We start from the raw sequence: 25,936 nt of genomic DNA, 5'->3' as shown, positions 1-25,936 counted from the left end.
TGGTTAGAGGGTAGGGACGGCAGGTAACCTAGTGGTTAGAGGGTAGGGACGGCAGGTAACCTAGTGGTTAGAGGGTAGGGATGGCAGGTAACCTAGTGGTTAGAGGGTAGGGACGGCAGGTAACTTAGTGGTTAGAGGGTAGGGACGGCAGGTAACCTAGTGGTTAGATGGTAGGGACGGCAGGTAGCCTAGTGGTTAGAGGGTAGGGACGGCAGGTAGTCTAGTGGTTAGAGGGTAGGGACGGCAGGTAACCTAGTGGTTAGAGGGGGGCGGCAGGTAGCCTAGTGGTTAGAGGATTGGACTAGTAACTGAAAGGTTGCAAGATCGAATCCCCGAGCTGACAAGGTAAAAACCTGTTGTTCTGCCCCCTGAACAAGGCATTTAACCCACTGTTCCTAGGCCGTCATTGTAAATAAGAATTAGTTCTTAACTGACTTGCCAAGTTAAATAAAGGTTAAATAAAAATAAAGTGAGCACATACATGTTTTGTATGCGTACGTGATCCCTGTGGAAATTGAACCGACAACCTTAGTGTTGCCGTAGCGAGCGCGTCGTTGCCGTAGCGAGCGCGTCGTTGCCGTAGCGAGCGCGTCGTTGCCGTAGCGTGCGTGTCGTTGCTGGTGTATCGTGTCTCACCCTGAGAATTTGGTCCCCCTCCTCCAGACCCTCCTTAGCTGCTGGGCTGTCCTCCAGGACTCCTGCTACGAAGATGCCCACGTCGTTCCCCCCGGCCAGCCTCAGACCCACACTCTCCCCCTTCTTAAACTTCACCAGCTTCATACTCGGCCTGAGGAATGCGGACACAGGGTGGGATGGGGACAGAGGAAAGACAGTTAGAGACAGTTAATGACCCACTCTGGGATATTTACGTTGTGTCACCCATAGAAATAGTCTTTCTAGAATGGCTATTCCCATTCAAGTCAATGGTCGAAGGGGCTTTGTCCCTTCTAGGAATTACATTTGTATGATGTCCCCTGCCAAAGATCATTGAAGTTAAAACATTATTTAGTCGTAATATTGAGCTGGACGGGAGGTTGGAGGTACCGTAGGATACTGTTAGAGACTTCTACATACCGTAGGATACTGGTAGAGACTTCTACATACCGTAGGATACTGTTAGAGACTTCTACATACCGTAGGATACTGTTAGAGACTTCTACATACCGTAGGATACTGTTAGAGACTTCTACATACCGTAGGATACTGGTAGAGACTTCTACATACCGTAGGATACTGTTAGAGACTTCCACATACCGTAGGATACTGTTAGAGACTTCCACATACCGTAGGATACTGTTAGAGACTTCCACATACCGTAGGATACTTTTAGAGACTTCTACATACCGTAGGATACTGCTAGAGACTTCTACATACCGTAGGATACTGTTAGAGACTTCTACATAGCGTAGGATACTGTTAGAGACTTCTACATAGCGTAGGATACTGTTAGAGACTTCTACATAGCGTAGGATACTGTTAGAGATGTCTACATAGCGTAGGATACTGTTAGAGACTTCTACATACCGTAGGATACTGCTAGAGACTTCTACATACCGTAGGATACTGCTAGAGACTTCTACATACCGTAGGATACTGTTAGAGACTTCTACATACCGTAGGATACTGTTAGAGACTTCTACATACCGTAGGATACTGCTAGAGACTTCTACATACCGTAGGATACTGTTAGAGACTTCTACATACCGTAGGATACTGTTAGAGACTTCTACATACCGTAGGATACTGTTAGAGACTTCTACATAGCGTAGGATACTGTTAGAGAGAGGTGAACAGATACTTCTACATACCGTAGGATACTGTTAGAGAGAGGTGAACAGATACTTCTACATACCGTAGGATGCTGTCATCATGGGCAGCGCTTGGCACAGGGGCATCAGCGGGGCTGACTGGCAGGTCCACATCAGGTTGGCCTGGCTGGGCATATACTGGCTTGGGTTCTGAGAAAACACACACACACACACACTATCAACTGTACTGTGTACACACACATGCAATATTCCTAGAAGAGAGTGAATGGAGGTTAGAGAGACCACAATACATCTGGCCTTCACACTAACCTAATCTCAATACCCACAATACATCTGGCCTTCACACTAACCTAATCTCAATACCCACAATACATCTGGCCTTCACACTAAATCTCAATACCCACAATACATCTGGCCTTCACACTAACCTAATCTCAATACCCACAATACATCTGATCTTCACACTAACCTAATCTCAATACCCACAATACATCTGGCCTTCACACTAACCTAATCTCAATACCCACAATACATCTGGCCTTCACACTAACCTAATCTCAATACCCACAATACATCTGGCCTTCACACTAACCTAATCTCAATACCCACAATATATCTGGTGTTCACACTAACCTAATCTCAATACCCACAATACATCTGGCCTTCACACTAACCTAATCTCAATACCCACAATACATCTGGCCTTCACACTAACCTAATCTCAATACCCACAATACATCTGGCCTTCACACTAACCTAATCTCAATACCCACAATACATCTGGCCTTCACACTAACCTAATCTCAATACCCACACCACACCAACACAGTACATGGTGCCCTGATCTGGTCATAGACACCACACCAACACAGTACATGGTGCCCTGATCTGGGAGGAGACACCACACTAACACAGTACATGGTGTCCTGATCTGGGAGGAGACACCACACCAACACAGTACATGGTGCCCTGATCTGGGAGGAGACACCACACCAACACAGTACATGGTGCCCTGATCTGGGAGGAGACACCACACCAACACAGTACATGGTGCCCTGATCTGAGAGGAGACACCACACCAACACAGTACATGGTGTCCTGATCTGGGAGGAGACACCACACCAACACAGTACATGGTGCCCTGATCTGGGAGGAGACACCATACCAACACAGTACATGGTGCCCTGATCTGGGAGGAGACACCACATCAACACAGTACATGGTGCCCTGATCTGGGAGGAGACACCATACCAACACAGTACATGGTGCCCTGATCTGGGAGGAGACGCAGCAGGCTGCTGGCTGCAGGAGGAGAAACGTCAGAGTCCATCAAGTCACACTGTTTATAACCAACGAACTGTAGGCTGCAGCCTCAGTCAAGCGCAGCACTGCACACAGCACTGTCAGCATAGCAAGCTTTTAGATGTAACCTTGGTAACTGAACTGAAACCGCTGTATGGGTTAAAGGAGCAATCTACAGTTCAAACAATAACACAGTGACACCCTGCCACTGTTTCGGTAAAAAGCTGAGGGAAGGGGGAAACTCATACAGAGCTATGGATGTAAGGAATGACCATGCATGATATCAATATGATATAAATATAAATATTTTTTTTAAGGCTATACAGTTTGTGTTTACAATGACATTGTTGACAAACAATGAAGTAAAACAAGCATTATGTTGGGTTCTGATTGGGTACAACAGTTGAACTAAGTTCATGAGTAAGGTTTCAAAGATACCGGTAATTTACAAAGATACCGGTAATTTACAAAGTTACCGGAATCTTCTGTAATTCTGGTAACCTGGGTAATTTAAACTTGAATCACTTTTTTTTTTTTAAGTATTCATATATAGCATTAATTTTCTATATCTGTGTCCATGAGTCTCTAGTAGATAGACCAGATGGTTCAAGAAAAAAATAGCCTATTAAATGAAAAAAGCATTTAAATCAACAATGGCGTTATTTTCAATTAACCATTGACTCGTTTGGAGACAAAACAACAAAGACATATTGACATTTTAAAATAAATAAAAGTGTGTAAAAAAATAAAAATAAATCACCCTCATATTAAAACACCAATGTTATTCACTAAGTTGCTGCGTTTATATTTGGAATAATGTTTCATGGGTTTGTCATCATTTTTAAATCATCTTATTGTATTATTGTCTATATTTGGCTGGAGATAAACACCTGTGATAATCTGCAGTAAACCAAAAAGGCCAAGAGATATGATAAACAAAAATTCCTTCTGGTAAATTTACCCATAAACACCGAACGTTTTCAGTAATACACCTTCCATTTGCAAACCTACTCATTCAGCATTTCTAAGTTATATTCTTTAAGAATCAATGGGTATATATAATTTTTTTTTTTATTATTTTTATTTTTTTAAATGGATGTAGCAATCACAGATTGCCCCTTTAAGTGTCTTCTTCAAGGGCACAAAAGGCATCATCTAGGATACTTGGAATCCCAACAGATTGCTTCATGATGGACTTGGGATTTGAACCGGCATTTTCCCAGTTACAAGCTTGCCTCCCCTAAAAGATGACTGGCAGTGGTTAGGCCTACTAGTTACTGGCAGTGGTTAGGCCTACTAGTTACTGGCAGTGGTTAGGCCTACTAGTTACTGGTAGTGGTTAGGTCTACTAGTTACTGGCAGTGGTTAGGCCTACTAGTTACTGGCAGTGGTTAGGCCTACTAGTTACTGGCAGTGGTAAGGCCTACTAGTTACTGGCAGTGGTTAGGCCTACTAGTTACTGGTAGTGGTTAGGTCTACTAGTTACTGGCAGTGGTTAGGCCTACTAGTTACTGGCAGTGGTTAGGCCTACTAGTTACTGGCAGTGGTTAGACCTACTAGTTACTGGCAGTGGTTAGGCCTACTAGTTACTGGTAGTGGTTAGGTCTACTAGTTACTGGCAGTGGTTAGGTCTACTAGTTACTGGCAGTGGTTAGGCCCACTAGTTACTGGCAGTGGTTAGGCCTACTAGTTACTGGCAGTGGTTAGGCCTACTAGTTACTGGCAGTGGTTAGGCCTACTAGTTACTGGCAGTGGTTAGGCCTACTAGTTACTGGCAGTGGATAGGCCTACTAGTTACTGGCAGTGGATAGGCCTACTAGTTACTGGCAGTGGATACTAGTTACTAGTTACTGGCAGTGGTTAGGCCTACTAGTTACTGGCAGTGGTTAGGCCTACTAGTTACTGGCAGTGGTTAAGCCTACTAGTTACTGGCAGTGGTTAAGCCTACTAGTTACTGCCGTTACTGGCAGTGGTTAGGCCTACTAGTTACTGGCAGTGTTTAGGCCTACTAGTTACTGGCAGTGGTTAAGCCTACTAGTTACTGGCAGTGGTTAAGCCTACTAGTTACTGCCGTTACTGGCAGTGGTTAGGCCTACTAGTTACTGGCAGTGTTTAGGCCTACTAGTTACTGGCAGTGGATAGGCCTACTAGTTACTGGCAGTGGATAGGCCTACTAGTTACTGGCAGTGGTTAGGCCTACTAGTTACTGGCAGTGGATAGGCCTACTAGTTACTGGCAGTGGTTAGGCCTACTAGTTACTGGCAGTGGTTAGGCCTACTAGTTACTGGCAGTGGTTAGGCCTACTAGTTACTGGCAGTGGTTAGGCCCACTAGTTACTGGCAGTGGTTAGGCCCACTAGTTACTGGCAGTGGTTAGGCCTTCTAGTTACTGGTAGTGGTTAGGCCTACTAGTTACTGGCAGTGGTTAGGCCTACTAGTTACTGGCAGTGGTTAGGCCTACTAGTTACTGGCAGTGGTCAGGCCTACTAGTTACTGGCAGTGGTTAGGACCTACTAGTTACTGGCAGTGGTTAGGCCTACTAGTTACTGGCAGTGGATAGGCCTACTAGTTACTGGCAGTGGATAGGCCTACTAGTTACTGGGAGTGGTTAGGCCCACTAGTTACTGGCAGTGGTTAGGTTACTGGCAGTGGTTAGGCCTACTAGTTACTGGCAGTGGTTAGGCCTACTAGTTACTGGCAGTGGATAGGCCTACTAGTTACTGGCAGTGGTTAGGCCTACTAGTTACTGGCAGTGGTTAGGCCTACTAGTTACTGGCAGTGGTTAGGCCTACTAGTTACTGGCAGTGGTTAGGCCCACTAGTTACTGGCAGTGGTTAGGCCCACTAGTTACTGGCAGTGGTTAGGCCTACTAGTTACTGGCAGTGGTTAGGCCTACTAGTTACTGGCAGTGGTTAGGCCTACTAGTTACTGGCAGTGGTTAGGCCTACTAGTTACTGGCAGTGGATAGGCCTACTAGTTACTGCAGTTACTGGCAGTGGTTAGGCCTACTAGTTACTGGCAGTGGATAGGCCTACTAGTTACTGGCAGTGGATAGGCCTACTAGTTACTGGCAGTGGTTAGGCCCACTAGTTACTGGCAGTGGTTAGGTTACTGGCAGTGGTTAGGCCTACTAGTTACTGGCAGTGGTTAGGCCTACTAGTTACTGGCAGTGGATAGGCCTACTAGTTACTGGCAGTGGTTAGGCCTACTAGTTACTGGCAGTGGTTAGGCCTACTAGTTACTGGCAGTGGTTAGGCCTACTAGTTACTGGCAGTGGTTAGGCCTCCTAGTTACTGGCAGTGGATAGGCCTACTAGTTACTGGCAGTGGTTAGGCCTACTAGTTACTGGCAGTGGTTAGGCCTACTAGTTACTGGCAGTGGTTAGGCCTACTAGTTACTGCAGTTACTGGCAGTGGTTAGGCCTACTAGTTACTGGCAGTGGTTAGGCCTACTAGTTACTGGCAGTGGTTAGGCCTACTAGTTACTGGCAGTGGTTAGGCCTACTAGTTACTGGCAGTGGTTAGGCCTACTAGTTACTGGCAGTGGTTAGGCCTACTAGTTACTGGCAGTGGTTAGGCCTACTAGTTACTGGCAGTGGTTAGGCCTACTAGTTACTGGCAGTGGTTAGGCCTACTAGTTACTGGCAGTGGTTAGGCCTACTAGTTACTGGCAGTGGTTAGGCCTACTAGTTACTGGCAGTGGTTAGGCCTACTAGTTACTGGCAGTGGTTCTGACCTGGTAGAGGTGGTAACTGTTTCTCCTCCCTGGTGGCCGGCTGCTCCAGGGGTTTTGGCAGGGCAGGAACCTCCTCTGCTAACTTGGCTGGTACTGGTGGCGGCTTCAAGATCCTCTCCTCCTCACGACTTCTGTGATTGGAGAAAAAAGAAAGAAAAAAAAAACACAGAACATGTCGTTTTTTTGGGGGGGTTGAATATATTTTATGTATGTGCACGTGATCCCTGCGGGAATTGAACCCAGGACCTGGCATGCCATTGTTAGTGCCAAACTCTTAGCGACTGAGCCAACACAGGACCAGGGATGTGGTACAATACAACAAATACTACGCATCACCTATATATGCGCCTCAACGTTTTAACTGCAGTGGACAACATGTAAAGGCCGTAGAGATTAGAAGGAAATAAACAACAACAATAATAATGATAATGAGGATGTGTTGGATGCTTTTATCTGTCCTATTTCAAAATGTTTGTTTTGTTGCATATCCTAACTCTTCATGAGAGACCTTCAGAGAAGAGGCGGTGCAGCGGTCTACGGCCCTGCATCTCAGTGCTAGAGGCGTCACTACAGACCCTGGTTCGATTCCAGGCTGTATCACAACCGGATGTGATTGGGAGTCCCATAGGGCGGCGCACAATTGGCCCAGCGTCGTCCGGGTTAGGGTTTGGCCGGGGTAGAATTTGTTCATAATTGCCTAGTTAAATAAATAAATACATCTTCAGAGAGAGGGGTCACGGCCAAGGTCTGCCATTATAAATGACAACCTTAGAGCAATTAGGGTTATAAGTGCCTTGCTAAAGGGCACCGACAGATCTTTCGCCTTGTCAGCTCGGGGATTTGAACAAGCAACCTTTCAGTTACTAGCTCAACGCTCTAATCGCTAGGCTACCTGCCGCCTTGTGTGTGTCGCTGCACTGTGGCCTTGAAGGTCACCGATTGTTTTTTTCATCTCTTGGTCCTTTGTACTCTATTTTTAGAGAGGAGGTATATCTGAGATGATGGAGGCGAGGAGAGAGGGAGGGAGGGCGGTAGAGAGAGGGCGAGAGAAAGAGGAGAGAGAGAGAGGGCGGGAGTGAGAGGGCGAGAGAGGGCGGGAGCGAGAGAGAGAGAGGAGAGAAAGGGGGAGGGCGAGGGCGGGAGCGAGAGGGCGAGAGAGAGAGGGAGGGCGGGAGCGAGAGAAGAAGAGAGAGAGGGAGGGCAGGAGCGAGAGAGAGAGAGAGAAAGAGGATTATGTGTACTCCAGGTGCACTTCACTGTGCCTCTGGCTGAGAACCAGTAAAGGCTGGACAAACCCAGATTATTAACCCGGAGGTCAGAATGATTTATCCCAAACGGCAAACAACATACAGCCTGGTCCAAGAGCTGCTTCTGATGTCTTGCTAATTCCTATTGTCATTTGGCGTGATAATGACCATCGGACTTGGCTGTAGAGCACAAACTAATCTGGCACAAGGCCAACAAACAGTATTCTTCAGATGATCACGCACAAACATATATTCTGTTATAAGTTTTAAGCGGTGAAATCTGTGAAGAAAATCTGTTAAATCAGTGAAATCAGCAAAGAAATCAGGAAAGCTTGGTTCTGTTGTTGGGTAGAGAAACAGAGAGACTCAGGAAGGCTTGGTTCTGTTGTTGGGTAGAGAAACAGTGACTCAGGAAGGCTTGGTTCTGTTGTTGGGTAGAGAAACAGAGAGACTCAGGAAAGCTTGGTTCTGTTGTTGGGTAGAGAAACAGAGAGACTCAGGAAGGCTTGGTTCTGTTGTTGGGTAGAGAAACAGAGAGACTCAGGAAGGCTTGGTTCTGTTGTTGGGTAGAAAAACAGAGAGACGCGGGAAGGCTTGGTTCTGGTGTTGGGTAGAGAAACAGAGAATCAGGAAGGCTTGGTTCTGTTGTTGGGTAGAGAAACAGAGAGACTCAGGAAGGCTTGGTTCTGTTGTTGGGTAGAGAAACAGAGAGACTCAGGAAGGCTTGGTTCTGTTGTTGGGTAGAGAAACAGAGAGACTCAGGAAGGCTTGGTTCTGGTGTTGGGTAGAGAAACAGAGAGACTCAGGAAGGCTTGGTTCTGTTGTTGGGTAGAAAAACAGAGAGACGCGGGAAGGCTTGGTTCTGGTGTTGGGTAGAGAAACAGAGAATCAGGAAGGCTTAGTTCTGTTGTTGGGTAGAGAAACAGAGACTCAGGAAGGCTTGGTTCTGTTGTTGGGTAGAGAAACAGAGAGACTCAGGAAGGTTTGGTTCTGTTGTTGGGTAGAGAAACAGAGACTCAGGAAAGCTTGGTTCTGTTGTTGGGTAGAGAAACAGAGAGAATCAGGAAGGCTTGGTTCTGTTGTTGGGTAGAGAAACAGAGAACTGAGGTAAGTGATGTGAGGTCTGGTCTGGTGGTACCAGTGCCCTCTGGTCAAAGAGATCAGAACTACTGAGCAGCTCCAACCTCCCTCTTTACATGACCAATGACCAATGACCAATGACTCCCCTGGTAAACTACTGCCCAGAGTCTGGTACAACTCCTCTGGTAAACTACTGCCCAGAGTCTGGTACAACTCCCCTGTTAAACTACTGCCCAGAGTCTGGTACAACTCCTCTGGTAAACTACTGCCCAGAGTCTGGTACAACTCCTCTGGTAAACTACTGCCCAGAGTCTGGTACAACTCCTCTGGTAAACTACTGCCCAGAGTCTGGTACAACTCCTCTGGTAAACTACTGCCCAGAGTCTGGTACAACTCCTCTGGTAAACTACTGCCCAGAGTCTGGTACAACTCCTCTGGTAAACTACTGCACAGAGTCTGGTCCAACTCCTCTGGTAAACTACTGCCCAGAGTCTGGTACACCTCCACTGGTAAACTACTGCCCAGAGTCTGGTACAACTCCTCTGGTAAACTACTGCCCAGAGTCTGGTACAACTCCTCTGGTAAACTACTGCCCAGAGTCTGGTACACCTCCTCTGGTAAACTACTGCCCAGAGTCTGGTACAACTCCACTGGTAAACTACTGCCCAGAGTCTGGTCCAACTCCTCTGGTAAACTACTGCCCAGAGTCTGGTACAACTCCTCTGGTAAACTACTGCCCAGAGTCTGGTACAACTCCCCTGGTAAACTACTGCCCAGAGTCTGGTACAACTCCACTGGTAAACTACTGCCCAGAGTCTGGTACAACTCCTCTGGTAAACTACTGCCCAGAGTCTGGTCCAACTCCTCTGGTAAACTACTGCCCAGAGTCTGGTACAACTCCTCTGGTAAACTACTGCCCAGAGTCTGGTACAACTCCTCTGGTAAACTACTGCCCAGAGTCTGGTACAACTCCCCTGGTAAACTACTGCCCAGAGTCTGGTACAACTCCACTGGTAAACTACTGCCCAGAGTCTGGTACAACTCCACTGGTAAACTACTGCCCAGAGTCTGGTACAACTCCTCTGGTAAACTACTGCCCAGAGTCTGGTACAACTCCTCTGGTAAACTACTGCCCAGAGTCTGGTACAACTCCCCTGGTAAACTACTGCCCAGAGTCTGGTCCAACTCCTTTGGTAAACTACTGCCCAGAGTCTGGTACAACTCCACTGGTAAACTACTGCCCAGAGTCTGGTACACCTCCTCTGGTAAACTACTGCCCAGAGTCTGGTACACCTCCACTGGTAAACTACTGCCCAGAGTCTGGTACACCTCCACTGGTAAACTACTGCCCAGAGTCTGGTCCAACTCCTCTGGTAAACTACTGCCCAGAGTCTGGTACAACTCCTCTGGTAAACTACTGCCCAGAGTCTGGTACAACTCCTCTGGTAAACTACTGCCCAGAGTCTGGTCCAACTCCTCTGGTAAACTACTGCCCAGAGTCTGGTACAACTCCTCTGGTAAACTACTGCCCAGAGTCTGGTACACCTCCTCTGGTAAACTACTGCCCAGAGTCTGGTACAACTCCTCTGGTAAACTACTGCCCAGAGTCTGGTACAACTCCTCTGGTAAACTACTGCCCAGAGTCTGGTCCAACTCCTCTGGTAAACTACTGCCCAGAGTCTGGTCCAACTCCTCTGGTAAACTACTGCCCAGAGTCTGGTACAACTCCTCTGGTAAACTACTGCCCAGAGTCTGGTACAACTCCACTGGTAAACTACTGCCCAGAGTCTGGTACACCTCCTCTGGTAAACTACTGCCCAGAGTCTGGTACACCTCCACTGGTAAACTACTGCCCAGAGTCTGGTACACCTCCACTGGTAAACTACTGCCCAGAGTCTGGTCCAACTCCTCTGGTAAACTACTGCCCAGAGTCTGGTACAACTCCTCTGGTAAACTACTGCCCAGAGTCTGGTACAACTCCTCTGGTAAACTACTGCCCAGAGTCTGGTCCAACTCCTCTGGTAAACTACTGCCCAGAGTCTGGTACAACTCCTCTGGTAAACTACTGCCCAGAGTCTGGTACAACTCCTCTGGTAAACTACTGCCCAGAGTCTGGTACAACTCCTCTGGTAAACTACTGCCCAGAGTCTGGTACAACTCCTCTGGTAAACTACTGCCCAGAGTCTGGTACAACTCCCCTGGTAAACTACTGCCCAGAGTCTGGTCCAACTCCTTTGGTAAACTACTGCCCAGAGTCTGGTACAACTCCACTGGTAAACTACTGCCCAGAGTCTGGTACACCTCCTCTGGTAAACTACTGCCCAGAGTCTGGTACACCTCCACTGGTAAACTACTGCCCAGAGTCTGGTACACCTCCACTGGTAAACTACTGCCCAGAGTCTGGTCCAACTCCTCTGGTAAACTACTGCCCAGAGTCTGGTACAACTCCTCTGGTAAACTACTGCCCAGAGTCTGGTACAACTCCTCTGGTAAACTACTGCCCAGAGTCTGGTCCAACTCCTCTGGTAAACTACTGCCCAGAGTCTGGTACAACTCCTCTGGTAAACTACTGCCCAGAGTCTGGTACACCTCCTCTGGTAAACTACTGCCCAGAGTCTGGTACAACTCCTCTGGTAAACTACTGCCCAGAGTCTGGTACAACTCCTCTGGTAAACTACTGCCCAGAGTCTGGTACAACTCCTCTGGTAAACTACTGCCCAGAGTCTGGTACAACTCCTCTGGTAAACTACTGCCCAGAGTCTGGTACAACTCCTCTGGTAAACTACTGCCCAGAGTCTGGTACACCTCCTCTGGTAAACTACTGCCCAGAGTCTGGTACAACTCCTCTGGTAAACTACTGCCCAGAGTCTGGTACAACTCCTCTGGTAAACTACTGCCCAGAGTCTGGTCCAACTCCTCTGGTAAACTACTGCCCAGAGTCTGGTACAACTCCTCTGGTAAACTACTGCCCAGAGTCTGGTACAACTCCTCTGGTAAACTACTGCCTTTTCATAGGAAAGAAAGGGGGGGTGAGCAGTTACAACACAGTAACACACAAACACTTTCTCCTTTGAGAAACAAAGTAACCGTGAAGGAACCTCAGTCAACACATCCTGGCTAGAGAGGAAAAACAACTTTATTTAACACATCCTGGCTATAGAGGAAAAACAACTTTATTTAACACATCCTGGCTAGAGAGGAAAAACAACTTCATTCAACACATCCTGGCTACAAGTAGCCTAGTGGTTAGAACGTTGGACTAGTAACCGAAAGGTTGCTAGATTGAATCCCTGAGCTGACAAGGTAAAAATCTGTCGTTCTGCCCCTGAACAAGGCAGTTAACCCACCGTTCCTGGGCTGTCATTGAAAATAAGAATTTATTCTTAACTGACTTGCCGAGTTAAATAAAGGAAACATTTAAAAATCCTGGAAAGAAAGACCTGTGCTGAGGCCCTTCATTGCCTTGTGGAGGCTAGGTTACCTGAAAGAACCTTCCACTGCATACCACTAACCTCCTGGAACTTACTGTCAAAACATACCACTAACCTCCTGGAACTTAGTGTCAAAACATACCACTAACCTCCTGGAACTTACTGTCAAAACATACCACTAACCTCCTGGAACTTACTGTCAAAACATACCACTAACCACCTGGAACTTACTGTCAAAACATACCACTAACCTCCTGGAACTTACTGTCAAAACATACCACTAACCTCCTGGAACTTACTGTCAAAACATACCACTAACCTCCTGGAACTTACTGCCGAAACATACCACTAACCTCCTGGAACTTACTATCAAAACATACCACTAACCTCCTGGAGCTTACTGTCAAAACATACCACTAACCACCTGGAACTTACTGTCAAAATATACCACTAACCTCCTGGAACTTACTGTCAAAACATACCACTAACCTCCTGGAACTTACTGTCAAAAAATACCACTAACCTCCTGGAACTTAGTGTCAAAACATACCACTAACCTCCTGGAACTTACTGTCAAAAAATACCACTAACCTCCTGGAACTTACTGTCAAAACATACCACTAACCACCTGGACCTTACTGTCAAAACATACCACTAACCACCTGGAACTTACTATCAAAACATACCACTAACCTCCTGGAACTTACTGTCAAAACATACCACTAACCTCCTGGAACTTACTGTCAAAACATACCACCAACCTCCTGGAACTTACTGTCAAAACATACCACTAACCTCCTGGAACTTACTGTCAAAACATACCACTAACCTCCTGGAACTTAGTGTCAAAACATACCACTAACCTCCTGGAACTTACTGTCAAAACATACCACTAACCACCTGGAACTTACTGTCAAAACATACCACTAACCACCTGGAACTTACTGTCAAAACATACCACTAACCTCCTGGAACTTACTGTCAAAACATTCCACAAACCTCCTGGAACTTACTGTCAAAACATACCACTAACCTCCTGGAACTTACTGTCAAAACATACCACTAACCACCTGGAACTTACTGTCAAAACATACCACTAACCTCCTGTCAAAACATACCACTAACCTCCTGGAACTTACTGTCAAAACATACCACTAACCACCTGGAACTTACTGTCAAAACATACCACTAACCTCCTGGAACTTACTGTCAAAACATACCACTAACCTCCTGGAACTTACTGTCAAAACATACCACTAACCTCCTGGAACTTACTGTCAAAACATACCACTAACCTCCTGGAACTTACTATCAAAACATACCACTAACCTCCTGGAACTTACTGTCAAAACATACCACTAACCTCCTGGAACTTACTGTCAAAACATACCACTAACCTCCTGGAACTTAGTGTCAAAACATACCACTAACCTCCTGGAACTTAGTGTCAAAACATACCACTAACCTCCTGGAACTTACTGTCAAAACATACCACTAACCTCCTGGAACTTACTGTCAAAACATACCACTAACCTCCTGGAACTTACTGTCAAAACATACCACTAACCACCTGGAACTTACTGTCAAGACATACCACTAACCTCCTGGACCTTACTGTCAAAAAATACCACTAACCTCCTGTCAAAACATACCACTAACCACCTGGAACTTAGTGTCATAACAACACTAATACCCTATACAGACAGACTTCACAGTATGTTGCCTGTAAAAACAAACTGGAAATGCTTTTTAGAGCCCAATTCATACAGTTCAATTTTTACCACATTCCTGCCGGGATCAGCCTTTACCTGTGTATCTCCCGTGCACATGGCGGCGACTGTAGGCGTGGGCCGATGTGGGTGGACATCTAGTTTAATGAATCCATTGAATATACACCATCACAAAGAAACCAATTATTACATGTGTTTTAGGCCAGTCCTGAGAAACATTATAAGTCTAATAAAATGCATTTTGAGTTATATGTTCGTAGACTGAGACGGCCATTTCAAAATGTCCCACTGTACCTGAATTTGTCCCTAAAAGGCTTCATAGCCAAAATCCTACGGACTAGATTCCTTAAAACATATCCTCTTCTTCGTGTCTTAATCTGCTATCTCATGTTTCCACTTTGACCTCACAAGACAAACTGGTTGAAACATGCACGAGCAGACATAGCAATTGGCTCACCCACAATCCACAGGGACTAGTGTCACATTAACAGTGAATGGCGTCCCATTGTTTAAAGGATTGTGCTAAACATGCGAGCTCTCTCTTCACACACCAAACAGACGCTACACACACACACAGAGTGAGATTGTCAATTTACACAGGCAGTGACAGTGGCCTTGTTAGAGCCCTGAGTAGAACAAGACCCAGCCCTCAATAATTGATGTACAGCATGCACTCTGTGTGTGTGTGTGTGTGTGTGTGTGTGTGTGTGTGTGTGTGTGTGTGTGTGTGGTGTGTGGTGTGTGGTGTGTGTGTGTGTGTGTGTGTGTGTGTGTGTGTGTGTGTGTGTGTGTGTGTGTGTGTGTGTGTGTGACAGTGTAAAACCATGGGCTGTTAACTGAGCAACAATTCCCAAATATCAGCCTCAATGTCAAATTCTTTTTGTCTTTTCTTTTCTCTGCTGAGTTTATAACCAGCAGTATTCAGGCCGGAGATGTATTCTTCATGGAAACGGATTTCATTTAGAGGTTATAAGTCATGTTTATCTGTAAGAAGGGGAGAAATAAAAGGAGTGTTTTGAACGAATGTAAACTCAGAAACTTATACGATCTACATGGGATACTAAACCATCTAGTAATCTAAGTATGAATCGAGTTACTATTCTGTCAGATACCAAGGGCAGTGGGCTCTATACCCAGTGGGCTCTCTACCCAGTGGGCTCTCTACCCAGTGGGCTCTACACCCAGTGGGCTCTACACCCAGTGGGCTCTACAACCAGTGGGCTCTACACCCAGTGGGCTATCTACACCCAGTGGGCTCCATACCCAGTGGGCTCTATACCCAGTGGGCTCTACATCCAGTGGGCTCTATACCCAGTGGGCTCTATACCCAGTGGGCTCTCTACACCCAGTGGGCTCTACACCCAGTGGGCTCTCTACCCAGTGGGCTCTCTACCCAGTGGGCTCTCTACCCAGTGGGCTCTCTACCCAGTGGGCTCTCTACCCAGTGGGCTCTCTACCCAGTGGGCTCTCTACTCAGTGGGCTCTCTACTCAGTGGGCTCTCTACTCAGTGGGCTCTCTACTCAGTGGGCTCTCTACTCAGTGGGCTCTCTACTCAGTGGGCTCTCTACCCAGTGGGCTCTACACCCAGTGGGCTCACTACACCAAGTGGGCTCTCTACCCAGTGGGCTCTCTACCCAGAGGGCTCTCTACCCAGTGGGCTCTCTACCCAGTGGGCTCTCTACCCAGAGGGCTCTACACCCAGAGGGCTCTACACCCAGAGGGCTCTACACCCAGTGGGCTCTACACCCAGTGGGCTCTATACCCAGTGGGCTCTACACCCAGTGGGCTCTATACCCAGTGGGCTCTATACCCAGTGGGCTCTCTACCCAGTGGGCTCTCTACCCAGTGGGCTCTACACCCCGTGGGCTCTACACCCCGTGGGCTCTACACCCCGTGGGCTCTACACCCCGTGGGCTCTACACCCCGTGGGCTCTACACCCCGTGGGCTCTCTACCCAGTGGGCTCTCTACCCAGTGGGCTCTACACCCCGTGGGCTTTCTACCCAGTGGGCTCTCTACCCAGTGGGCTCTACACCCCGTGGGCTCTACACTCCGTGGGCTCTCTACCCAGTGGGCTCTACACCCAGTGGGCTCTACACCCAGTGGGCTCTACACCCAGTGGGCTCTACACCCAGTGGGCTCTATACCCTGGGGGCTCTATACCCTGGGGGCTCTATACCCAGTGGGCTCTACACCCAGTGGGCTCTACACCCAGTGGGCTCTACACCCAGTGGGCTCTCTACCCAGTGGGCTCTCTACCCAGTGGGCTCTACACCCAGTGGGCTCTACACCCAGTGGGCTCTACACCCAGTGGGCTCTACACCCAGTGGGCTCTCTACCCAGGGGGCTCTACACCCAGGGGGCTCTACACCCAGGGGGCTCTCTACCCAGGGGGCTCTCTACCCAGGGGGCTCTCTACCCAGTGGGCTCTATACCCCGTGGGCTCTGTACCCAGTGGGCTCTCTACCCAGTGGGCTCTCTACCCAGTGGGCTCTATACCCAGTCTATACCCAGTGGGCTCTATACCCAGTGGGCTCTATACCCAGTGGGCTCTACACCCAGTGGGCTCTATACCCAGTGGGCTCTCTACCCAGTGGGCTCTCTACCCAGTCTATACCCAGTGGGCTCTCTACCCTGGGGGCTCTACACCCAGTGGGCTCTACACCCAGTGGTCTCTACACCCAGAGGTCTCTACACCCAGAGGGCTCTACACCCAGTGGGCTCTACACCCAGTGGGCTCTACACCCAGTGGGCTCTCTACCCAGTGGGCTCTATACCCAGTGGGCTCTACACCCAGTGGGCTCTACACCCAGTGGGCTCTACACCCAGTGGGCTCTACACCCAGTGGGCTCTACACCCATTCTGCTCTCTATCCAGTGGGCTCTCTACCCAGTGGGCTCTACACCCAGTGGGCTCTACACCCCGTGGGCTCTGTACCCAGTGGGCTCTCTACCCAGGGGGCTCTATACCCAGTGGGCTCTATACCCAGTGGGCTCTATACCCAGTCTACACCCAGTGGGCTCTACACCCAGTGGTCTCTACACCCAGAGGTCTCTACACCCAGAGGGCTCTACACCCAGTGGGCTCTACACCCAGTGGGCTCTACACCCAGTGGGCTCTGTACCCAGTGGGCTCTACACCCAGTGGGCTCTACACCCAGTGGGCTCTACACCCAGTGGGCTCTACACCCAGTGGGCTCTACCCAGTGGGCTCTACACCCTGTCTACACCCAGTGGGCTCTACACCCAGTGGGCTCTCTACCCAGTGGGCTCTCTACCCAGTGGGCTCTACACCCAGTGGGCTCTACACCCAGTGGGCTCTACACCCAGTGGGCTCTACACCCAGTGGGCTCTACACCCAGTGGGCTCTACACCCAGTGGGCTCTATACCCAGTGGGCTCTATACCCAGTGGGCTCTCTACCCAGTGGGCTCTCTACCCAGTGGGCTCTCTACCCAGTGGGCTCTCTACCCAGTGGGCTCTCTACCCAGTGGGCTCTCTACCCAGTGGGCTCTCTACCCAGTGGGCTCTCTACCCAGTGAGGTCAAGGGACGGGGTGTCCAACTTACGGTATTCTCCAACTGAAGTGTCTTTGTTAAGTGTGCAAAAAAACAGGACAATAAAGACACTTAAGAAAACCTTAAAAACATCTCAGATTTCAGCGGTCAAAACTGTTCTAAATGTTTTGCCCAGTTGGTTAGAAGGTCAAAACTGTTCTAAATGCCCAGTTGGTTAGAAGGTCAAAACTGTTCTAAATGTTTTGCCCAGTTGGTTAGAAGGTCAAAACTGTTCTAAATGTTTTGCCCAGTTGGTTAGAAGGTCAAAACTGTTCTAAATGCCCAGTTTGTTAGAAGGTCAAAACTGTTCTAAATGTTTTGCCCAGTTGGTTAGAAGGTCAAAACTGTTCTAAATGCCCAGTTTGTTAGAAGGTCAAAACTGTTCTAAATGTTTTGCCCAGTTGGTTAGAAGGTCAAAACTGTTCTAAATGCCCAGTTTGTTAGAAGGTCAAAACTGTTCTAAATGTTTTGCCCAGTTTGTTAGAAGGTCAAAACTGTTCTAAATGCCCAGTTTGTTAGAAGGTCAAAACTGTTCTAAATGTTTTGCCCAGTTGGTTAGAAGGTCAAAACTGTTCTAAATGCCCAGTTTGTTAGAAGGTCAAAACTGTTCTAAATGTTTTGCCCAGTTGGTTAGAAGGTCAAAACTGTTCTAAATGCCCAGTTTGTTAGAAGGTCAAAACTGTTCTAAATGTTTTGCCCAGTTTGTTAGAAGGTCAAAACTGTTCTAAATGCCCAGTTTGTTAGAAGGTCAAAACTGTTCTAAATGTTTTGCCCAGTTTGTTAGAAGGTCAAAACTGTTCTAAATGCCCAGTTTGTTAGAAGGTCAAAACTGTTCTAAATGTTTTGCCCTGTTCTAAATGTTTTGCCCTGTTCTAAATGTTTTGCCCTGTTCTAAATGTTTTGCCCTGTTCTAAATGTTTTGCCCTGTTCTAAATGTTTTGCCCTGTTCTAAATGTTTTGCCCTGTTCTAAATGTTTTGCCCTGTTCTAAATGTTTTGCCCAGTTGGTTAGAAGGTCAAAACAGTGCAAAGGCTCAAAGAACTCAAAGGCCAATTATGATATGTTGCTAAATTATTGGCAAAAGATCTGATCTGATGGGTCATAAGACCAATTAGTGGAAAAATATCAGAATTGGGCTGCCTGTGTAAACGCGGCCAAAGAGCCTTTGAGTTCTAATGCAGGGTTTTTTCTGGATGGAAAAGGGGCTCAGGTGGTGGGAGTGAATTTTAGATGGGGCCCCATCTTGGCAGTGTAGAGACATTTGCATTTGCAAACCAATTTCCTGCAATTCTAGAAATTTCTCCGTGGAGCGGAGAGAAAATGTTGCCGGTTTTAAAACCCAATTCTACATATATAGGTCCATATTCATTTTCTAAATTCTTTATATATGGTTTTAATCGTTTAAGTTGACACTGAAAGTGCTTTTTTCCCATCATGAAAATATATGTAAAAAAAAATACGCTTGGACTTAGGCGAGCCGATGAAACGTTTAGGTCGGCCCACCCTGTACTCTGTAGCAGCCAAGGTGGTGTTTACCTGCCGTTGGTGATCTGTGGTGGGGAGTATCTGGAGGGTTCAGTTCGCCTGTCCGGGGAGCGGGACCGGCCGCTACGATGTCTGTCATGGGATCGGTTGGAATGGTCGGACGCCACCGAATGGATATCTGAAATGTCTGTTGTTCAGACACACACACACACACACACACACACACACACACACACACACACACACACACACACACACACACACACACACACAAAACAAAAAAACACAATATTCAACAACATATGAATAATATAGAGGAAGGGGAAAGAGGGATACCTAGTCAGTTGTACAACTGAAACGGCTCTTCCATATAGTCACGTCATTTAGCAGACACTTTCAGGGACTAACAGTCATACCTTTTACATACGGGTGGTCCTGGGATATGAAAGTAAATACATGTTGCTGTGTATTTCAACATTGATGGGGCTTTGCCTTTCAGCACAACGCCCACGACCCTACGACCCTACGGCATTTAGCCTTTTCCAGCATTACGAAACAATGCGTGAGCACACACACACACACGTGCGCACACACACACACACACCTATGTAGTGTCCCTCACCGTCTCTGTCGGAGGCGTTGGCTGATGGGATGCTGTCGTCCAGGTCTGGTATGTTCAGCAGCGTAGCTCTCTCGTCTCTCTGCACCACCATCTTTAGCTTGCCCTTTGACCTCTCAATCAGCTTCTTAGCGTCTATCAACGACAGGTTCTCTGTCACCGTGCCGTTGATCTGAGAGGAAACAACCAATTAGTTACAAACGGTAAGAAATAACCTAATTAGATACGGCTTGGAGAAAACAACCAATCAGGGGACAGCAAGGAAAAACATATATTCAGCAGATTACAGAACAATGAAGGATGTTTCCTCCCCCTCTACCTCCCTCCCTCCCTCCCTCCCTCCCTCCCTCCCTCCCTCCTCTCACCTTCAGTACTACGTCTCCCTCCTGTATGTTTCCATCCCCGATATCCTCACCCCCCCCCCCCCCTCTACCTCCCTCCCTCCCTCCTCTCACCTTCAGTACTACCTCTCCCTCCTGTATGCTTCCGTCCCTGATATCCTCACCCCCCCCCCCCCTCTACCTCCCTCCCTCCCTCCTCTCACCTTCAGTACTACCTCTCCCTCCTGTATGCTTCCGTCCCTGATATCCTCACCCCCCCCCCCCCCTCTACCTCCCTCCCTCCCTCCTCTCACCTTCAGTACTACCTCTCCCTCCTGTATGCTTCCGTCCCTGATATCCTCACCCCCCCCCCCTCTCCCTCTACCTCCCTCCCTCCCTCCCTCCTCTCACCTTCAGTACTACGTCTCCCTCCTGTATGTTTCCCTCCCCGATATTCCCCCCCCCCCCCTACCTCCCTCCCTCCTCTCACCTTCAGTACTACGTCTCCCTCCTGTATGTTTCCGTCCCTGGCCGCCAGGCTCTCGGGGGAGATGTCCTTCACGAAGATGTGGCTGGCCAGGCGAAGGCCATATTCTGCTTACCGAGTGAACGAACAGCAACAAAGATAGTGTTAGCATAGCATAGTATAGCATGCTATAGCATGTTAGCATAGTATATGGCATGTTGACAATCACGCTCACGTCTGCTAGCTGCTGGTAGGACGGCTATGGAGCTCTGAGAGGGCAGCAGTTGGTAGCAGCGGTTAGCACTAGCATCGCCAGGCCTCGGCACATACCAGTAGCCACCAATGTGGGTCTTTGAAGCGTCTACCTTCTAATCTAACGGTCTAATTAATCAATTTAATATACACCATGACAAAGAAATCCATTATTTAATTTAGGCAGGTCTTAAGAAATATTATGATTAAAAAAATAAAGATTTATAAAGAACATTATATTCTAATTTTACAGTAAGAATGTAATGGAATATAAGAGAATAAAATATAAAGTATATTTCCCCCTCCAAAACCAATTACTTAGTGTCTTGAGTGTTCACACGTGTGAAACTACGGTTATTCTACAACAACAACAAAAATACAAAAAAGTGGTATTTAGAAAAACAGAGCTCTCATCCGTTCATTATTGAGAGTTGTTTGGCACGTGCAGGTGTGTTAGAAACCTTAGAATCTGATTGGTCAGATTAGGATATAATCTTTCCGATTGGTCAGATTAGGATATAATCTTTCCGATTGGTCAGATACAGAAACCAAAACGTCTGCATACAACTCTGTAGGAGAATTTGAAAAAGTCATTTTTTCCTTATTTTTTTTTTAAATATATAAATAAAGTAAAAATACAAAAACACATGCCTTTGTGTCACACAGTCTCATCACTCACCATTTGACAATTGATAATACTGTCACCCATCAGACTATTGTCAATTTTATCTGCTCTTTAGGCTATATCTAGTATTATATGTTTTCAACTGATTTTCAACGTTTTTCTGTCGTTTTGTTTCATAGCTGGTAGCTAATCACACAAAGAACAACAAAAAAATCCTATTATATCCCACCTCGCGCCACAACACTGCCTGGGCTGGGGAGCTGTGCTCACTGTGATTGAAGTGTTGAAGATGTATTTTTAGAAGTGCTGAACACAGGAATAAAAGTCTGTCTAATTTACTTTAAAAGTGAGACTGTCCTTGTCTTTCTTCGGGCTTATTTTTTTATTGTTTTGTTCACAATGTTTGAGTTTGCTTCAACTGTTAACGAAGACACATCAGCTAGTAGTCAGATTCTCTCACAGGCCCACTGTCACGAGGAGAACAGCTCACTTTCCTCGGTAGCTGCCCGTCCTTAAATGGGCAGCTGAAAATGTTTGTCTCATTATGCTGGTTAAAAGACTCAGGTCACAAAAAAAACTAAATAAAATTGAGCAATATATCACTTCTTACTAGTAATACCTGTATTGTTTAAGAAACGTTAAGAAACACGTTCATCCTTTTGTTGTTGTTTGTTATTTTAATCTTTGTAATTTTTTTATTTAACCTTTATTTTAACTAGGCGAGTCATTTAAGAACAAATTCTTATTTTCAATGACAGCCCAGGAACGGTGGGTTAATTGCCTTGTTTGGGGGCAGAACGACAGATTATTTACCTTGTCAGCTCGGGTGATTCGATCTAGCAACCTTTCCGTTACTAGTCCAACGTTCTAACCACTAGACTACCTGACGCCCCGTTGTTGGTGTATTTACGCAACAAAAAAATCTGAGTGGCTGGTAGGCCAAAAAGGTTTGTCTCAAGACCTGACCCCAACTAGACAGCATATATCCTAACTAACCCTGACTAGACAGCATATATCCTAACTCACCCTGACCCTGACTAGACAACATATATCCTAACTAACCCTAACCCTGACTAGACAACATATATCCTAACTAACCCTAACCCTGACCCAACTAGACAACATATATTCTAACTAACCCTAACCCCAACTAGACAACATATATCCTAACTAACCCTAACCCTGACTAGACAACATATATCCTAACTAACCCTAACCCTGACTAGACAACATATATCTTAACTAACCCTAACCCTGACTAGACAACATATATTCTAACTAACCCTAACCCCGACTAGACAACATATATCCTAACTAACCCTAACCCTGACTAGACAACATATATCCTAACTAACCCTGACTAGACAGCATATATCCTAACTAACCCTGACCCCAACTAGACAACATATATCCTAACTAACCCTAACCCTGACTAGACAACATATATCCTAACTAACCCTAACCCTAACCCTGACTACACAACATATATCCAAACTAACCCTAACCCTGACTACACAACATATATCCAAACTAACCCTAACCCTGACTAGACAACATATATCCTAACTAACCCTAACCCTGATCCCAACTAGACAACATAAATCCTAACTAACCCTAACCCTGACTAGACAACATATATCCTAACTAACCCTAACCCTGATCTCAACTAGACAACATATATCCTAACTAACCCTAACCCCAACTAGACAACATGTATCCTAACTAACCCTAACCCTGACCCAACTAGACAACATGTATCCTAACTAACCCTGACCCTGACTAGACAACATATATCCTAACTAACCCTAACCCTGATCTCAACTAGACAACATGTATCCTAACTAACCCTGACCCCAACTAGACAACATGTATCCTAACTAACCCTAACCCTGACTAGACAACATGTATCCTAACTAACCCTAACCCTGACTAGACAACATATATCCTAACTAACCCTAACCCTGATCCCAACTAACCCTGACTAGACAACATGTATCCTAACTAACCCTAACCCTGATCCCAACTAACCCTGACTAGACAACATGTATCCTAACTAACCCTGACTAGACAACATATATCCTAACTAACCCTAACCCTGATCCCAACTAACCCTGACTAGACAACATGTATCCCAACTAACCCTGACTAGACAACATGTATCCCAACTAACCCTGACTAGACAACATGTATCCCAACTAACCCTGACTAGACAACATGTATCCTAACTAACCCTGACTAGACAACATGTATCCCAACTAACCCTGACTAGACAACATGTATCCCAACTAACCCTGACTAGACAACATGTATCCTAACTAACCCTGACTAGACAACATGTATCCTAACTAACCCTGACTAGACAACATATATCCTAACTAACCCTAACCCTGATCCCAACTAACCCTGACTAGACAACATGTATCCCAACTAACCCTGACTAGACAACATGTATCCCAACTAACCCTGACTAGACAACATGTATCCCAACTAACCCTGACTAGACAACATGTATCCCAACTAACCCTGACTAGACAACATGTATCCTAACTAACCCTGACTAGACAACATGTATCCTAACTAACCCTGACTAGACAACATATATCCTAACTAACCCTAACCCTGATCCCAACTAACCCTGACTAGACAACATGTATCCTAACTAACCCTGACTAGACAACATGTATCCTAACTAACCCTGACTAGACAACATATATCCTAACTAACCCTAACCCTGATCCCAACTAACCCTGACTAGACAACATGTATCCTAACTAACCCTGACTAGACAACATGTATCCTAACTAACCCTAACCCCAACTAGACAACATGTATCCTAACTAACCCTGACTAGACAACATATATCCTAACTAACCCTAACCCTGATCCCAACTAACCCTGACTAGACAACATATATCCTAACTAACCCTGACTAGACAACATGTATCCTAACTAACCCTAACCCCAACTAGACAACATATATCCTAACTAACCCTAACCCTGATCTAACTAACCCTGACCGTTGTGTTTATTACTTAATTTTACTTGATGACTTTACAACGTTTCAGTCCTTAAATCATCTCATCTCTGCTCAGGTAGTAGCAGCCAACCAACCAACCAGCCAAACAGCCAACCAACCAACCAGCCAGCCAACCAATCAGCCAGCCAAACAGCCAACCAACCAACCAGCCAGCCAGCCAACCAACCAACCAGCCAACCAACCAACCAGCCAACCAACCAACCAGTCAGCCAACCAACCAGCCAGCCAGCCAGCCAACCAACCAACCAGCCAACCAGTCAGCCAAACAGCCAGCCAGCAAGCCAACCAGTCAGCCAACCAACCAGTCAGCCAACCAACCAGCCAACCAACCAGCCAGCCAGCCAGCCAACCAACCAGCCAGCCAAACACCAGCCAGCCAGCCAGCCAAAAAGCCAAACAACCAGCCAAACAGCAAACCAACCAGCCAGCCAAACAGCCAACCAACCAGCCAGACAGCCAACCAGTCAGCCAAACAGCCAACCAACCAGCCAGCCAACCAACCAGCCAACCAACCAGCCAGCCAGCCAGCCAACCAACCAGCCAGCCAACCAGCCAGCCAGCCAACCAACCAACCAACCAACCAGCCAACCAACCAGCCAACCAACCAGCCAACCAACCAACCAGCCAAACAGCCAACCAGTCAGTCAGCCAGCCAGCCAAACAACCAGCCAGCCAGCCAAACAGCCAACCAGCCAGCCAGCCAGCCAGCCAAACAGCCAGCCAACCAACCAACCAACCAACCAGCCAACCAGCCAACCAGTCAGCCAAACAGCCAACCAACCAGCCAACCAGTCAGACAAACAACCAACCAGCCAGCCAACCAACCAGCCAGCCAAACACCAGCCAGCCAGCCAAACAACCAGCCAAACGGCCAACCAACCAGCCAGCCAAACAGCCAACCAACCAAACAGCCAGCCAGCCAGACAAACAGCCAACCAACCAGCCAGCCAGCCAAACAGCCAACCAACCAACCAGCCAGCCAGTCAGTCAGCCAGCCAGTCAACCAGTCAGCCAGCCAGCCAGCCAAACAGCCAACCAACCAGCCAGCCAGCCAGCTAAACAGCCAGCCAACCAACCAGCCAACCAGCCAGCCAGTCAGCCAGCCAGCCAGCCAGCCAGCCAACCAGCCAGCCAACCAACCAGTCAGCCAGCCAACCAGCCACCCAGTCAGTCAGCCAGCCAGCCAACCAGCCAGCCAACCAGTCAGCCAACCAGTCAGCCAGCCAACCAGTCAGCCAAACAGCCAGCCAGTCAGCCAACCAACCAGGCAGCCAACCAACCAGC

At 47.1% G+C, this 25,936-nt stretch overlaps 1 protein-coding gene across 9 annotated transcripts in view; it reads right to left on the bottom strand.

The window, feature by feature from the left end:
- The window catches only part of LOC129861938 (tight junction protein ZO-1-like), a 215,094-nt gene that overhangs the window by 41,970 nt on the left and 147,188 nt on the right, over window positions 1-25,936 (bottom strand). For 6 of the 9 annotated variants that reach the window (XM_055933150.1, XM_055933152.1, XM_055933153.1 and 3 more), the window contains 6 exons: window positions 20,763-20,869; window positions 19,956-20,124; window positions 19,385-19,520; window positions 6,806-6,936; window positions 1,853-1,958; window positions 637-787 (listed from right to left, as the gene is read on the bottom strand). In XM_055933150.1, coding sequence (XP_055789125.1) covers window positions 637-787; window positions 1,853-1,958; window positions 6,806-6,936; window positions 19,385-19,520; window positions 19,956-20,124; window positions 20,763-20,869 — 800 coding nt within the window. The remainder of the gene's footprint in view (window positions 1-636; window positions 788-1,852; window positions 1,959-6,805; window positions 6,937-19,384; window positions 19,521-19,955; window positions 20,125-20,762; window positions 20,870-25,936) is intronic. The other 3 variants (XM_055933151.1, XM_055933159.1, XM_055933158.1) reach the window with 1 other exon arrangement.

This window comes from Salvelinus fontinalis, chromosome 9 (assembly GCF_029448725.1).
Source record: "Salvelinus fontinalis isolate EN_2023a chromosome 9, ASM2944872v1, whole genome shotgun sequence".
NCBI lineage: Eukaryota > Metazoa > Chordata > Actinopteri > Salmoniformes > Salmonidae > Salvelinus > Salvelinus fontinalis.
This window is presented reverse-complemented; position numbering and strand designations above follow the sequence as displayed.